The 16,410-nt window shown below is 39.5% G+C and overlaps 1 protein-coding gene across 1 annotated transcript in view; it reads left to right on the forward strand.

The window, feature by feature from the left end:
• Positions 1-5,777: 5,777 nt before the first annotated feature.
• The window catches only part of usp43b (ubiquitin specific peptidase 43b), an 87,006-nt gene continuing 76,373 nt past the window's right edge, over positions 5,778-16,410 (forward strand). The window contains exon 1 of the mRNA XM_058410237.1: positions 5,778-6,650. Coding sequence (XP_058266220.1) covers positions 6,036-6,650 — 615 coding nt within the window. The 5' untranslated portion in view covers positions 5,778-6,035. The remainder of the gene's footprint in view (positions 6,651-16,410) is intronic.

Genomic DNA, 16,410 nt, shown 5'->3' on the forward strand with positions numbered 1-16,410 from the left:
ATTAATTTGAGTGTGCGCGCGTGTAAACCATCTTTATTGCCACTAGAGGGGGCTTTAGTGTTAAATATATGATGGGTATTTTTAAACTGCTTCTAATCCTGCTTTCTAAGAACAATTGAAAGGTAGTCAGTTAATGCAACAGGAAAACCTTTCAACTGCACTTTAAGGGCCAAAGTAAAACATGTCTACAATGACCAGCATCAACTAACAACTACTATCATGTTTTTTGGGTTTGTCCTCACAACCATAATTTTTGGTTGGAAGTCATGTATAGGCTATATATAAAAATGGGCAAGGGTAAGTGTCTGAGTGACTTTGACAAGGGCAAATTTTTGATGATTAGACCACAGGATCTCTAAAACAACAGATCTTGTGGTCCAAAGAAGGTCAACCTGTGAACAGGTGACAGGGCCATGAGCACACTGAGCAAACTCACTGATGCGTATGGGGAGAGAAGACTCACCTATCTTGTCTGATCCAACAAGAGTGCTACTGTAGCATAAAAATGCTAAAGATTTTAATGCTGGCTCTACGATAGAAAGGTGTTAGATCACACAGTGCATCACAGCTTGATGTCTATGGGGCTGGTAAGCTGCAGGCCAGTCCAAGAGTCCATGCTTAAACAAAGACTTTAACAGCAGATCTTTTAAGTCCTATAAAGCCTCCATGGATCAGACTTGTTTGTCGAGGCAGATCTCACAGACGCTCGATTGACTGAGATCTGGGAAATTTGGAGGCTAAGTCAACACCTTGAACTCTTCCTCAAACCATTTCCTTTAGGGAATACAGCTGTCATGAAGGATCTTGAGCTGACGTTTAGGTAGGTGATGGGTGTCAAATAAACACCCACTTAAATGCCAGGACCGAGGCTTTCCCAGAAGACCAGTGCTCAGAGCATCACCTTGCCTCCACTGTCCACTTCGGGTGAGTCTGTGTCCATGATAGCCTCAGATTCCCTTAGTTGACCTCAGATGCTTTTCTACTCACCATATCTCACACACTCAATGTTTTAGGGTCACACCATTCTGTTTAACAAGAAATCTAGAAATCAGCAATTTCTGAAACTCAAACCAGCCCATCTGGTACCAACATTCATGCACAATTAGATTCACAGAGATCACACTTTTTCTATATTCTGATGTTTGATCTGAACATTTAACAGCACATTTCTTATTGCACTGCTGCCAGATAATGGTCTAATTAGATAACTGCATGATAGTGCAGATGTATAGTGTTCCTAATAAACTGGATAGAGAGCGTATGCAGAGTGCAAATGAATAAATTTAGAACAATTTACCATGCTGTAATTTCCTGAGGAAGTACTCTGAGAGAAAGTGCATGAATGACCTCTATGTGTCGCTCTAAAATGCCACTTTGATAGCAGGCTGTCTGGCTGTTCACTCTGCAGTTCTGAGTGCAGACGTCACTGTCGTGCCAAACACTGCAGCGAGATGCTATTTCTGTTTCCATTGCTCACAGGTGTTCTAAAACGCCTGCGTCTTAGACCCAAATTAATAGCAAATCGACCTCGTTTCGTAAGGTTCAGCCCAAATACATATCAAATTTGGCCCTTACATCAAACCAGGTCACATTACATATAAGCCTTTTATTGTATACTTATCATTTTCAAGGCTTGGAAGGTTTATAGTGTAGAACTTTGGCACTTTTAGAGATTCTATAAGTTTAATTAGGCTGATTTTTAAAAAAAGAAAAGAAAAGAAAATACCGCTACACTGTGTATTTTCACAAGTGGACTCCCATGTGTTTATGGGCTTTTATTGCCTATTTTATTGCTATTGTTTTGTTCAAAATCACAAACTCATTACTTATTATAGCTATTCGCATAAAGGGATAAAGCATCTGCATATCAGAATATAAAGCACAAATCTGTGTGCTGAAATTCCCTAAACAGCTCATCATTTTTGCACTTCAGCATCATACACTCACTGTAGCAATGCAGGGGGAAAAAATGTAAAAAATTACCTGCAGTTAAAATTAGCATGAGGTTTGTCAGGCTGTAAATATAACTTGAAATACCTTTTACCTCCAATGCAAGAGCTGAGCGTCAAGAGCTGCCAAACGCAGACAATAATGGCTCTTTCGTGCACACGTTTTTAAAGTGCTCCATGCCACCTGGTATGATAGACATTATCTTCTCTTACATTTGCATAGAGAGGGCTAATTAGGCGAAGCACAAAAGCTGAGGCCGCTTATTGCAGAGGCACACACCAGCTTATTAAATCAGAATCAGCTTTAAAATTTCTTTGACAAATAATGAGCAAAAATGAGCTCCCGTTATATTATAGTCACTGCAAGCAGGTGAGTGTTTTATAATTGCAACACCATGAACGCTGAGTTAAAAGACACTTGACATTTCAACCAGAGTTTCTCAATGTAAAGTTAAGGGTTTGGTTAATTGTGGCAAAACAAATGGCATCCTATGTAGATCTTTTTCTGGCTTCGTCAACAGCATGAACATCTCTTCAGGCTGAACTCAGTTAGTGCCAGAGATGCGGATGGCTGCTTGGATGCCGCACCTATAGGAATAATCTTGGATGGGGAAAAAAACGGATGGGAAAGTTTGTGTAAGTAACCAGTGAAGTTAAAGATTATGTAACTGGTCTCTAACTATAGAAGGTGATTATATCGGCAAAGATGTGGATTTAAACCGAGGGCTGTATGATGTGAAGGATGTCTGTGTGGTAAATATTTTATGCTTAGTGAGAGCATGGATAAAAGGAAAATTATTATATTATTTCAGAAGATTTCCTGTGGAAGTGCTGTATCATATAAGCAAAGCAATGTGATTATATAAATAAAATAAAAAAAACAATTCATATATAGGTAATGACTTGTAGCTTACAAATGTTGGAAGAATTACCTGCTAGTGTATATTGTAATGCAAATTGCTAAACTTTTATAGGATATTCTGTATGTTATTCCTAAAGCTTCCACTAGGTCAAAGGTTCTTAGTCAAATGTAGTCAGGTTATTGACATCTAATCCTTATATGATAAACAAATACTGCACATGGTTTTCTATTGGGTAAAAATTTGATACCTGTAGGTTCATTAAATAGAAATGTTTTTAGCTGAATAAAACATTAAACTTTGAGCCTTTTGGAAACAGGGGAATCCTGATAAGTTCTATATAGAGGGACAGTGCAGTAATAACCATGCACTGTAATATAATAACTACACAAGAGAATATTACAATAAAGATCCGGACAACTGGGTAACCTTGTTTACAAGAGGTTTTGAGCAAAACTGTACAAACTATATGAATAAACTCATAAATAGAAGTAAATGCCAGTAAAGTAATGACTGTAGTTTGTGCTTGAATGAGTTTGCTATGTAACACACCACAAATCAGGATATCCGGAAAAGAATACAAGCTTGAAAATAAGGTATAAGGTAAACAGTATAAGTTTCAGTTCTTCTAGTAATTGTGTGTTGTGTGTGTTATATGAGAGAGAAAGATAAAATGAGGGAGGTAAGGGGAGAGGAGGAAAATATGGGTTTTCTCAGAAGAACAATAAGGGCTTGTTGGCATAATTAAATGGTAGAGGCCGTCTTAACCTGTGCAGTCCATAATTATCCACGCAATCTCAGAAAAAGTGTACTCAACCATACCTTTAGCTGGGCACACCTTTTGTTCTGTTAATATAATGTAATAGATGCATGTGGTAAACTGTAAAGCTTTATACAAAATTTATTAAATTATGGTCATTTGTAAAATAAATTTCACACACACACACACACACACACACACACCAACATGAGTAAAGTATTCATATATAAGATGCCAGTGGCGGGCCGTACATTTCACACCTAGGCCTTCACTGGTGTCCTTCCTGAATTAATCCACCTCTATAACATCATTATGATGCCATGGCAATAGATACTAATCAACCGTTAAATAACAAAGTAAAAAAGAAATTAGGCTACAGTATTTCACACCTCACAAGGAATATTCCATTTTATTACGGTTACTTTTCTCAAAAAAGACATTCTTGATGCCGTATGCAGCAAACTGCAATCTCCGGAGGACGCAGCATCCGAAATGAGATGCAGTGAATATAGAAACACTGTATAACAGTGCGTTGTGTTAAAAGCTCTTGTAGCGAACATGATTAAAATTACATTACATATAGCAAAAAAACTAATTAACACAATTCAGTCTCACAAGTTTCCTTTCACTGCGGCAAAAAAAAAAACCCAGAGCCCAACCTAGGGATCTGGAATGAAGGCAAACTGAAAACCCAGAAAAAAAGAAAACCTAAAAGCATAAATGGTTCTTGAAAAAGCTTACCAACTATTTTGAAGAATCAAAAGGATTTTCTTGAAAAGTCCGCCTTGAAAATGCATTTGTAAGGATGTCTGTGACCAAATCGATTTCTTCTCCTCTGTCAGCCATTGTGAGTTAAAATATATATATATTTTATTTAGTTTGTGTGGGTCGCTGCCTCTGACTACTCCAATTATCCAATCAAAGGATGGGAAATTGCTGACATAATCGTATGCCTGCTAGATGGCCCCAGTGACGCCAACTCGAAATCTGATTGGTTAATGGAAGTTTCATTGCCACTTATTTTAAGCTACGGACGCCTGCACTATTAATTCTGAAGGCCTTAAGGCCGGGCAACACATGATGTCAGCCACTGGCTGGAATATGATTGGATAAATACTCTTATCATAAATATACACTACTGGAAGCAGCACAACCAAAAGAAAAGCTATGAAATGTAGAGAATAGACTATTGGGAATAATTTAATACACATTCATGGAAAAATATATTAAATATATTAACATGCAAGTCTGTTTAGGCCAGCAGAGAAGGCCTTGCTGGCCCTGACGGTCTGCCACTGTAAGACACCCTATTCTGTTGTTTATCTTACACAAGGGTCACAGGTAACCTAGAGCCTATTCCAGAAGACTCAGGCCCAAGAGGCTCAGGGTGACAGGATGCCAACCCATCACAGGTCACATTCACACACATACTAATACTACAGACTATTTAGAAATGCCAATCAACCAGTTGGACTGGAGGGAAGAAACTAGCATGCCTGGTGGAAACCCTCAAAGCATGGGGAAAGCATGCAAACTCCACACACACACACAGGGCAGAGGCAGAAATTGAATATGAACGTGATCCATAGCCGTAAAGCTTTTTAGTACCATCCATTCACACAAGGTCCAACCTTATTATCCATTAGCATTATCAATAAGCCTACATATATTAAAAATGTTGATTTTCCTAACCTATTCAATAGAACTGTTAAACATGCTACAATGAGCATAATAAATTTGATTAAGATGACTTATAGCTTTCATCAATGGGACAAAGGAAAGGGGGGGAAAAATCCCATTGATCCCATTGCTATGATTCAAACACAGCCTGAAATACATTTTAGAGATATTTACCTTTCAGGGCGAAAAATACATGCATATTAAAGGCATAGATGATGTATGTATCCTTATGGGTACCAGCATACTGATAAGGAAAGGTGCCGTGTAGTCCCCTGTTATTGGGGATGTAGGGTCATTATTGTGACGTAGGGTGACAGGTGGAGGGAAAATGAAAACAGAAAACAGAAGTGTCCAGGATTTTAATAGCATGTGATTTTAATAATATGTGGTCTTTCCAGTTCTTGAAACAAGCATGCATGATTCAGTAGTTTGCATTTTGTTTTGACAAATGGTAAGACGATCTCCAAGCTGGAGGCGGGAACGTGCAGGAGCGCTCGCGCTCCGGTTCACCAATGAGGCGCGCGTCTCGCAACTACCCGCCACTTTGAGCGCGCTCGAGCGGAATTACGGTACCGACCGCACACAGTGCGCGTGTGTGTGTACAAACATGCGGGGATTATCACCCGTGCTCTCCGGAGTGAGACGAGCAGCGCGTGTGACTGTGTAAGGAACGTGACGGAGACAAACCGAGACAAATATGCGGCACGTCGCGTTTCTCGTCTAGCTCGTTTTTTTTGGCTGCCTACAACTGTCCTCGTCGGTGTCTCGAGAGAAATAACACCAGCCATGGAAAAGCGCGAGCAGCAAGTGAAAGGGACATCACGGAAATCAAAGGCCACCAAGCACAAGGATAAAAAGCGAGCCGTTGGGAAGCCGTTCCGTAAGAAGTCCTTTAAATCAGTCGGGACTTTCGTGGCGAAGATTTTCAAAAGTTTAGGCGCCTGGACACACAGCAGAGACGCGGCCGAGCCGCTGGACGCTGAGGACGATGACGGTGGATTCCGGGTCGGAGCACCTTGTACGAATTCGGGGACCATGAAAGAAGACGAGAGGGATCGCTTAGTGAGAACTTCGACGCTTCAGTCGCGATCTTCACTGAAAGAGCGGCTTTCGTTGTCTTACGGTGACAAGACTCCCGGTGTCCTGGGTCTGAAGAACCACGGGAACACCTGCTTCATGAACGCGGTGGTGCAGTGCCTGAGCAACACCGACCTGCTGGCTGAGTACCTGGGTTTGGAGCACTATAAGAGTGATATTGGTGAAAGCATGACGAATCACGCAAAGAAAGTGAGGAGTGAAGACGCACAGCTGGCTACGGGAGAGGTGACCGAGCAGCTGGCGGCGCTCGTGCGGGCGCTCTGGACGCTGGAGTACACCCCGCAACTCTCAGTGGAATTTAAGGTGACACTCTCATTCATTCACATATCTTTACCTTCACTCAATACTAATGATCCGGCGCACTTGTTTTTGTATTCTTATTGCTGTGTTTTCACTAGTAGGCTATAGGCCACGGTCTACAGTAACTGTGGAAACTGAGCAAACAGGAAGTTGTTTGTAAAAAATGATTGGCTGTGCTGGAAATGGCATACTTGTACACTGCATACTACAGTAGAAGGCTAGACACCGCTTATTCCATACATACTACCTCCACTTGTAGTAGGGAAGTATCGGTCACGTGACTACCAAACGGGTCAGGGTTCACTCGTGGACTCTGTTACTTCAGAATTGCGTTAGTCTGCTTCCTATAGGATTTTTTTTCACTAACTGTGACCAGAAATGTGACCAGTTTTGACGTTTACCGACAAAAAATGATGCAATGGGGCGACAGAGAAAGTCCGTTTTAAGCGAGCCAAAGAAGCTTTAGCCCTTAATGTTGTAACAGGAGTGCAACGTAATCACAGTAATTGAGTCATTAGCCTAAATAGCTCATTTCTCATCTTTCGCTCACAAGCAGTTTTAGAACTCAAACGCAGATTTCTCAATACATTTCTAAATAATGTATTCAAGGAGTAATCAATTCCTACAGAAAAAGTGTACAAAAACACCTATACAAAACACACAAGATAAATAAATGCATGTCACTTTGTGTCTGCTGATGAATTACTTCTCTCTGGTTCCATCTGCATGTCTGTGTGGGTTTCCTCCAGGTTTTCTTGTTTCCTCCCTGATCCCAAAAGCAAGGCGTAGGTGGATTTGCTGTACAAAAATGTCCCAGACGTAAATAGCTGTTTTCATCCACAAATTTTTTTTAAAGCAAAATTAGGAATATTGGGCTCACACTGGCTGGAAACACTAGATGTGAAGAAATCCTCCAAAATGTGCTAACACAGCTCGGGCAGATAATTTCGATATATTTCATAAGAAGACATGCTCATAAACTACGACTGAAATGCATTGACCAAATAAAATCCTCAAAGCACATCAAAAAATATCATGTGACTTTGCCTGAACAAATCATGTGTTTGAATCATCGGTTCAGAAAAGTCAAAAATGTGTTAGCCGAGACGATCTTTAAAGAATACGAGGAGGCTTGGACTATTTTCTGAAACAAATGGAAAGCAGAATTATTAATGTGAACAACTTTTATTTATATTGAACCTTTGGCTTTCTGTCTAATGAGAAAAAAAGTGTGTGTCAGAGAACAGAGATAAGCTGTTGAAACATTTTGCAAATCACACGCTGCAGTAGGGATGTAATATCAGATTATACCCTTTTCTAGACATGTTTATTGTGCAGATCCACACACATCTCCTACTGCTTTTGGGATAAGGAACAAAAAAACCCAGCTAAAAGATTCAGCCCTGCAGGGCAAGGCCGGAGTAATCGATTTGTCTGTCTGCTAAAATGGGAAAAAAATTGCATACTGGGGATTATCTGTGTATCAAGTTATATTATACAACACAATCCACCTTCATAAGCCTTTCTGATTGACTGCTATTCATGTGATCCTGTCCAAAAATAAAATATTTTCATGTATTTTAAGACTTTGCTGTTTTGTCTGTCATGGAATCTGAGGTCAAGCGTGTCTGTATGCAGTGAGCTTGCATTGCTCATAACGCTATAGTCTCTCACTACAAACTGTAAACATATTCCTGCTAACAGCCTACTCTTTTATTGAGAATAAAACATAAAGTTGTATTTGATAGTGACTCACAAGCATTTGTCTGAGGAGCTATAGATAGAGTTTAAATAGATAAATAGAGTTTAGGTACAAATTGTTGATGTGATTAAATACAAGTGCTGTGTGTATGTTTTGTGAAATTCATAAGGCTGCTTGCTGAAAACCATAAAATGTGCTGAACTCAGATTAAACTCATCATGTCAGGCGAGGAGGGCTGGTGTGGTCAGTGGGGTTGAGGTCAGGGCTGCTCGAGTTCTTCCAGTCCAAATCCATGTCTTAATGGAATATGTTTTGTGCACAGGGGCATTGTAATGCTGCAGAAGGTTTGGGCCTTTTATTTCTAGTGAAGATAAACTGTAAGGCTACACAATACAAAGAAACTGCGATGCATTGTGTATAACACCTTTCTATCAGAACCAGCATTAACTTCTTCAGCAAATTGAGCAACAGTAGCTCATCTGTTGGATCAGATCACACAGTCCAGCCTTTGCTCCCCACGTGCATCAATGAGCCTTGGCCGCACATGACTCTGTCCCTGGTTCACCACTGTTCCTTCTTTGGACCACTTTTGATAGATACTGACCACTGCAGACTGGGAACACCCCACAAGAGCTGCAGTTTTGGTGATGCTCTGATCCAGTCGTCTAGCCATCACAATTTAGCCCTTGTCAAACTCTCTCAAATTCTTACGCTTGCCCATGTTTCCTGCTTCTAACACATCAACATTGAGGACAAAATGTTCACTTGCTGCCTAATATATCCCACCCACTAACAGGTGTCATGATAAGGAGATAATCAGTGTTATTCACTTCACCTCTTCACTTGAGTCAGTGCTCATAATGTTATGCCTGATCGGTGTATGTTTAGCTTTTCTTACACCCATTCTTTCAAGTTATATAAGGTCAGATTATGTGCACTAGCTAAATTTAATTATGAACACTAATATATCATGATATAACAGTTAGGAAAATATTAATTAGACAGACAACTTATATTTATTCATTTAAAGCTCACAGTGACAGTTCTATCTTCTGCACTCCAAGTGAATGAGGTGAATGGAAAGAAAGCTATTGGTATGCCTTTTGAATAGGTCAGCTTTTATTTTAGGAGCCTGCGAGTGTTGCCTACTGAGGTAACTTTGCCCTACTTTTATTAGAAATACAGTAACGTTTCAATGATAGCAATATTTTTGATTACATATTTATGGTGTATAATCTAATACATTATATTGGTTATTGACAGGAAACAGTGTTGGGCTTGTATGATTGTAAGAGCAAACTTTGCACTTGTATACTTTCATTATAAAGTAAAAATAAAGGAAACAGCTCTCAGACTGCATTAGGCCACTCCTGGGAGGAAGGAATAATCTAACCTGTTTTCTATAAATTTGGAAATAACTGAAGCATTTAGGTTGAGGGTTTGAGTCCTGCCTCCACCCTGTGTGTGTGTGTTTGTGTGTGTGTGTGTGTGTGTGTGTAGTTTGCATCTTCTTCCTGTGCTTTGGGGGTTTCCTCCAGGTACTCTGGTTTCTTCCGTCAGTCCAAAGATATGTAGACTGATTGGCATCTCTAAATTGTCTGCAGTGTGTGAATGAGTGAATGAATGTGTGTGTGTGTGTGTTTAGTTTGCATCTTCTTCCTGTGCTTTAAAGGGTTTCTGCCAGGTACTCTGGTTTCTTCCGCCAATCCAAAAACATGTAGACTGATTGGCATCTCTAAATTGTGTGTGTGTGTGTGTGCTCTGCTATGGGTGGACAGACTGTCCATAGTGTCCCCTGCCTCTGGCTCCAAACTCCCCTCGACCCTGATCCAGAAAATGAATAGATGACTGAAATATTTAGATCAAGTTCTCTATGCCAAGAGCTTTTTTTATTCTTTTTCTATATTTTTCAGTGTGCTACCTGCTAGAGTCTCAGATCTGCTCTGATACAGTGCTAAATGTACCGGCCCACAGGACCCTGATTAATGCAGATCATTAAACTGGAGGGAGAATAATTTTAACAGACTGTTAAGGCTTTTGAAGATATAAAGGGCTGGGTGATAGGACAAGAGCCAGATAAACCTTTACACTGCATTAAATATTTTAAAGATACCAGTAAAAGAAATCTGCTAACCCAGCTGTGCAGTAGTGCACCATTCTTTCCACATAGTCACATGTGCTGGGAGAAATTCATCCTGTGGTAAAACAGCGAAGGTCACTGTGGTATGTGCAGCAGAACTTTGTGCATGTGTGTTTGTGTTTGAAATATCTCAATCCAAGTAATAGCATGTTGAAATAACACTAATTATGGGATGACAAAGTCAGTATGTACTGTAAATTACAAATTACATGACAACAACAAGATGATTACTGCTCCAAAAACATCCAATTTAGATAACCCATAATTACACGCTAAACACCAAACTATATCATTACTGGTGATAAGATTGTAGAAATGATAAGAAAGGTTTCATTTATATATTAATGAATTAAATTAAACCTATTTTGTGTTACCCCCTCCTAACCACCAGGGGCAGTAAAACAACCTGTGTGCCTTCTTTGGACTGTTTAACAAAGTCTCCTAGTGATATATTTCCAATAAATACTGCTGTCATAGTGCCATTGTTCTTTCTTTCTTCTTCACGCCTTGTACACAAATCTCAGACCACACAAACACCATATGGAGTTATTCTCTTCACAGCTTGTGACTACATTCTGAGCTAGAGGTATCCTTGTCCTCCAAAGCTTTGCAATAGCATATGACTCTGTGCTGCTAGCCTGGTTAAGTCATTTTTCCATCGCTAAACCATGTGCTGTCCACTGATATGTGTGGTTCAATAGCTCTGAGGCTGGAGTCGGTTTTCCGTCCAAACAAACAGACCCCTCTTTCTCTTCACTTTGGGTCAGATTTCGCCCATTTTGCAGTTTCTCATTATACACAGAGCGCTTAGCCTAAAGAGCCATGCTGCAAGATGTGCCTTCATGCTGTCGGTGTCTGATAGCCAGTAGAATACAGACATCAGCTTTGTGCTCATTTCCTTGGCATTGACCGTCTGAAGGACGCAGAGTTTGACCCAGACATCCCCTAAACTGACTGTGCAGTGATGCCAACATGCCATGCTCGTCTGGCAGATTCCCATCCTGCTACATGGTCCCATCAGATCCAACGTCAACCGATAAATATACAAAATATATATTTCTATTATAAATATAAGAAATCAGTCCACAGCTGTTTTTGAATTGGCAAAAATATGGATAAATGAAATCATAGATACAGGAGCACTAATTCAAGGCTCACTTCCCTAAACAGAAAGTTCCTTATAGCCCAATCATCCACCTCTTTCTCTTCCTTGTTTATGTCTATACCCGCATCCTGGAGAGTCTTTCAATCTGACATTGGTCTAGCAGGTGTTTAACTCTGTCGCAGTCACAGGCCAGGCAGCTCAAAACACCTAATCTGTTCTTTCAAACAACTTACAAGAGAATTCACTAAGCTACAGTGCAAACAGATGAAGATTTCTGACCTTGGAGATTTGGACAGAGTTTACACATTTTAACTAATACACTAGATCACGAGCAGGTCAGGCTTAATCACATTTCTGCCATTGACGCCTCTATTGCATAATCTAACAAGAAGCGACTCTCTTCTGGTTTGGTTTATGACATAACACCAGCTTGTGTAGGTCTGATCATTTAATGAATGCTTTAGACTAGAACTAGAAGTGAGTTGTCTTTAAGCAGTGAAATGACCCTGTAATTTAAACCTCCCACTGTATACTACACTGCCAGTTTACTGTAACTATCATTCAGCCAACACATACCATCATAACAGAGGAGATGAGGTAACAGGAGTGGCTAAATAGAGGAATGTGTAAAGTACTGAATTATTTGATTAGATTTGCTAAAGAACAGTTTATTTTTAATCAGCTCTCGTTAGGCTCTAAGTGACATAATGAGAGCATTATAAACGAGGGGAGGGGGTTCCTTGAGGTTGAAGAGTATAAAGTGCTGATGCAAAAGATTACAGAAATGCTTTATAAGCAACTAAATAATATCATTCTTTCATTTTTTTAGAACAGTTTCTCACTCTATATGACTTTCTGAGTTTTAGCCCCTTAGGACTCTTTCTGAGAGAGAGAGAGAGAGAGAGAGAGAGAGAGAGAGTTTGTGTGTGTGTGTGTGTGTGTATGTGTGTGTGTGTACATACATGCCTGTCTAAATTGTGTTCTTTCTTGCTGTGCTGTTATATGAAGTGATAAATGACCTGTGTTCCTTGTGGTTGTGTTTGGGATGTAGCAGCCAATGTTACTCTATGTGTACTCCGTGTTTACTGCTTATTAAGCTGGAATTTTCATATCTAATTACATAATTTGCATTTTGGCTAATTGTTTTGACCTTGAGCACTCTTGAGCAGTGCTCACTCCATGGCTTGACACTTTTTGGCAGCTACATATAGTTAATGGGAGACCATTTAATGCATTAAATACCCACCTTGGCAAGCATGGAGTTTTTGTGTTTTTTTAGAACCATTATGGAAAAAAAAAAGACATTTGGCAAAAGCTTTAATCATCATACACCTTGAAAGTACTGGCCAAATGCCGGCAATGTGTTTGTGTGTGTGTGTGTGTTTTTAACCATTTTCGGTTTTGAAGCTTCTACATGGATCAAATACTTCTGGCATTCTGTCACGATGAAACAAACTTGTTTAACCGAGGTGTCAAAATGACAAATAACCTGTTCGCAGTGCAGAATACGCCACAAAGTGATTCCACTTACAATGACAAAGTCATCTGAGTGAAACAAAGTTATGAGTTTTGTCCATGTTAGGAGCACAGTATCAAAGCACCTTTGATGGAGATGAAAAAATCCAAGCAACACAAACACCTCCTTCAGCTACAAAATATACTTGACCTCAAAAAACCCCCCAAAAAAACCCCCGCATCATTTACAACCACAGACTAATGCTAAAATATATGATGATATATGATCAATAGCAAAACATTTTACATTACTTTGCCTGCTGGATTTTAAAGAACAAGCTAAAGGGCTGATCGTGAGAAGGACGGGCTGTTTGGACTGTTATTAGATAAGATTCATTATTATGTACTGCCTGGGCAGCTTTATAATTAAATTGGATTCTATGTCACTTTAAATAAGTGTGTCTAGCAGACAAAAGTAAAGCAGGAACGTCAGGTCTAAGATGGCCACAGTACCGATATTTACTTCCTTGAACCTCAACTCAACCTCATTTTCTCATGGAGAACGAGACACGACGTTGGCTGTCAAAAGTGACTGAGTGTAAAAATATGGCTCTCACTTCCTAACTCTATATAGTAGTGTCTCTGTTTCAAGTAATGTGGGAGGGGAATTGCTACAGCTAAATTCTTAGCATACTTGTCGACTGATAAGAGTGTTTGGAGATCACTGGTGAGGAGAAACTCAAACAAAGCAGTTGTTTAATGGACAGGTGACCTGTGTAAACCTGAGGGCAAGGCCGGCCATTTCCTGGGGCTGACAGTTCGATCGTGTGAGATTCTGTTTGGTAGAGCTGACTGAAAAGGTTTCATGTTCTAGATGCTCTGTTTCATGTACATATAAATGAGCTCAGAGAGCTCACAGAGTCACAGACAGATGAATGTAAGCATGTTGTATTTTGTTCGTGGCTGGAAAGCATACTAGAATATCTTTCCACAGATTTAGTGTTTAGTTAGTGTTATAGTACTGGCTTTGATTTAAATAAGCTCACACGTCATTACTAACTTCAGGCAAATGGCCATGATCATGGATCCTCCACACTGTATAACAAAGTTTCAAATTCTAGTTCATATATTGTAGTCTAAGTGCATGTAAAATTTCCTCCCACACTGAAAAAAGCTCAGTGAATGTACTTCATTTAAATGTACATCAGTTCCACCGGATTCTACTGAGTAACATTAACACAATTACTTTTCATACATCCAACACAATGTGATCATGTATTTTCAAAGAATAAAATGAGACACAGAGCTAAAAAACCTGAGCTGAGCATCGAACTCCTGATGCTAATGTTTTGCAACAGACTCATTACTACTGTGCTAAATTGAACACTGTAGTTATAGCTCCCATCAGTGCCGACATCCTGTTTAGATTTCACAGTGTAACTGGTTTACGTTAATTCTCCATGAATTGATCACACTCACTCTACATAGACCAATCTAGTTATTAAGAAACGTGTGTAAACAATGAAATTACGTTTTGCTGAGAAACCTTTTATATATTTTTATGTTAATTACGTATGTTTTTTCTTAAAACTAACTGACCATATATTCCCCTTTTTTTCAGCTCATATATGTGCAAAGTAGCACAGTTTGAAGACTTATTTGATAAAAAAAAAACCTCATTATTACTCATGAAATCCTCAGTGCTTTCTGTGTTGTTCAGAGATCCCAGGCTCTATGGGTTCAGGCAGTGTTGGACATAGAATTAGGCTACTTTTGAACTACATGTTTTTTAAAATGTTATTATAGATATTTCTCATGTATGACAAAATGTGCAACAATTCGAGACCATTTTAGGACCGCGGGACCATTTTCGGACTGTGTTTTTTCATACATATCTGGCAACCCTGGACATTCCGCATACATCAGGAACATATATATCAATTCCCGCACATCTAACAAAGCAATTCAACACAATACATAGGACGTGGCATTGGCAATTTTTCAAATATTTGACCATGTGAAAAAGTGAAAGAAGTTTTATGCAAAGTAATATATTCTGTACATGTATGTGGTTTTTTTTTTAATAATTAATCACCAAAAGACATATGGGCTCTATGAATGTACTCCATATTATTTACTTGCTCTGAGGCCTTATTTAAGAGGAATTGAATTTAAGACTTTATCATCATTACTGCAAATTACTGCGCTGTTTTGCACAGCTCTGTAGTAGAACATTTTCGTCGATTTACTTCACGCAGAATGTGTTTATTAGGCAGTCCCAGGCACTTTTTTAGTTTTAATGTGATGCATTATATTCTTAGCACACTGAATGTTCATTTCAGACAGACTGAGAGGATTTTGCAGCTGCATCAAGTTACACTTTGCACTGCGACTCCTCGTGTGTGCACATCTGTCACCGAGTGTGTTTCCTGTGCTACACCTTCAACACGCTGCAGGTTTAGAAGCTTTAGGTCATGAAACGATAATGCTGTTTATAAGGTAGTGTTCTTACAGCAGCATTTTAGATGAAAGCGTGCTGCCCTCCTCGTGCCCTTTGAAACCCATAAGAGCAGTGTTTATACTTCAGAGTCAGGATTGAAGCGCCACAGCTCTCATGGTAAATGGGTCAAGTGGATCGTCTACAAAAAGCAAAAAATGCAAGGATATCACTTTAATACTGTGTGGCATTTGGCAGCATGACATCTTCTTTTACAAAAAAAAATCTCAGAGCATTGTTATTATTGTAATAACACGGAGCAACGCTGGATTAATGCTCGATTGGAACGAAAATCGACGTTCATGAATATCTCTCTGACTAAATGTATAAGAAAACATTTCTAAATCTTAACTACTTAATTCTGTGATTTATCAGATTAAGTCTATTAGATGAAGCACCGGCTGACTCACTTCACCCTTGGGAGAGTACAATTTCGTTCTGTCAGCTCTGTAATATGATCCCCTGGAGAGCAAAGAGCAGCTTTTATGATAATAGCCCTTCATAAGTTACACTTATCACATTCACAGCCCTACCGCCATTGTTCTCTTTCTCAGTAAGACTATTTTAAGCAGTGACCTATGGGAATTTATTAAAACATTCATAAAATAATCTTTTTCGCCCTCTTGACTTCCAGGTAAAGAGATCTAATTTTAGCTCCGTTAGTATTTCATTAGGTGCCGCTTGCTCTCCGGGGCTGTGATTTATTTTAGCCGTTAGTGTGAACATGGTGTTTTTGGATTCCACTGTGTGAAAATTTTTGGAGGAACAAATCTAAAGGTGTTAAATTGTCTTTGCGGTGGCATTTGCGAGGCTGCTGATTTACTCTGTGTTCAGAGTCGGCTCAGCAGGCTGCGTGAACGCTTC

The sequence above is a fragment of the Hemibagrus wyckioides genome, linkage group LG02, assembly GCF_019097595.1.
Source record: "Hemibagrus wyckioides isolate EC202008001 linkage group LG02, SWU_Hwy_1.0, whole genome shotgun sequence".
NCBI lineage: Eukaryota > Metazoa > Chordata > Actinopteri > Siluriformes > Bagridae > Hemibagrus > Hemibagrus wyckioides.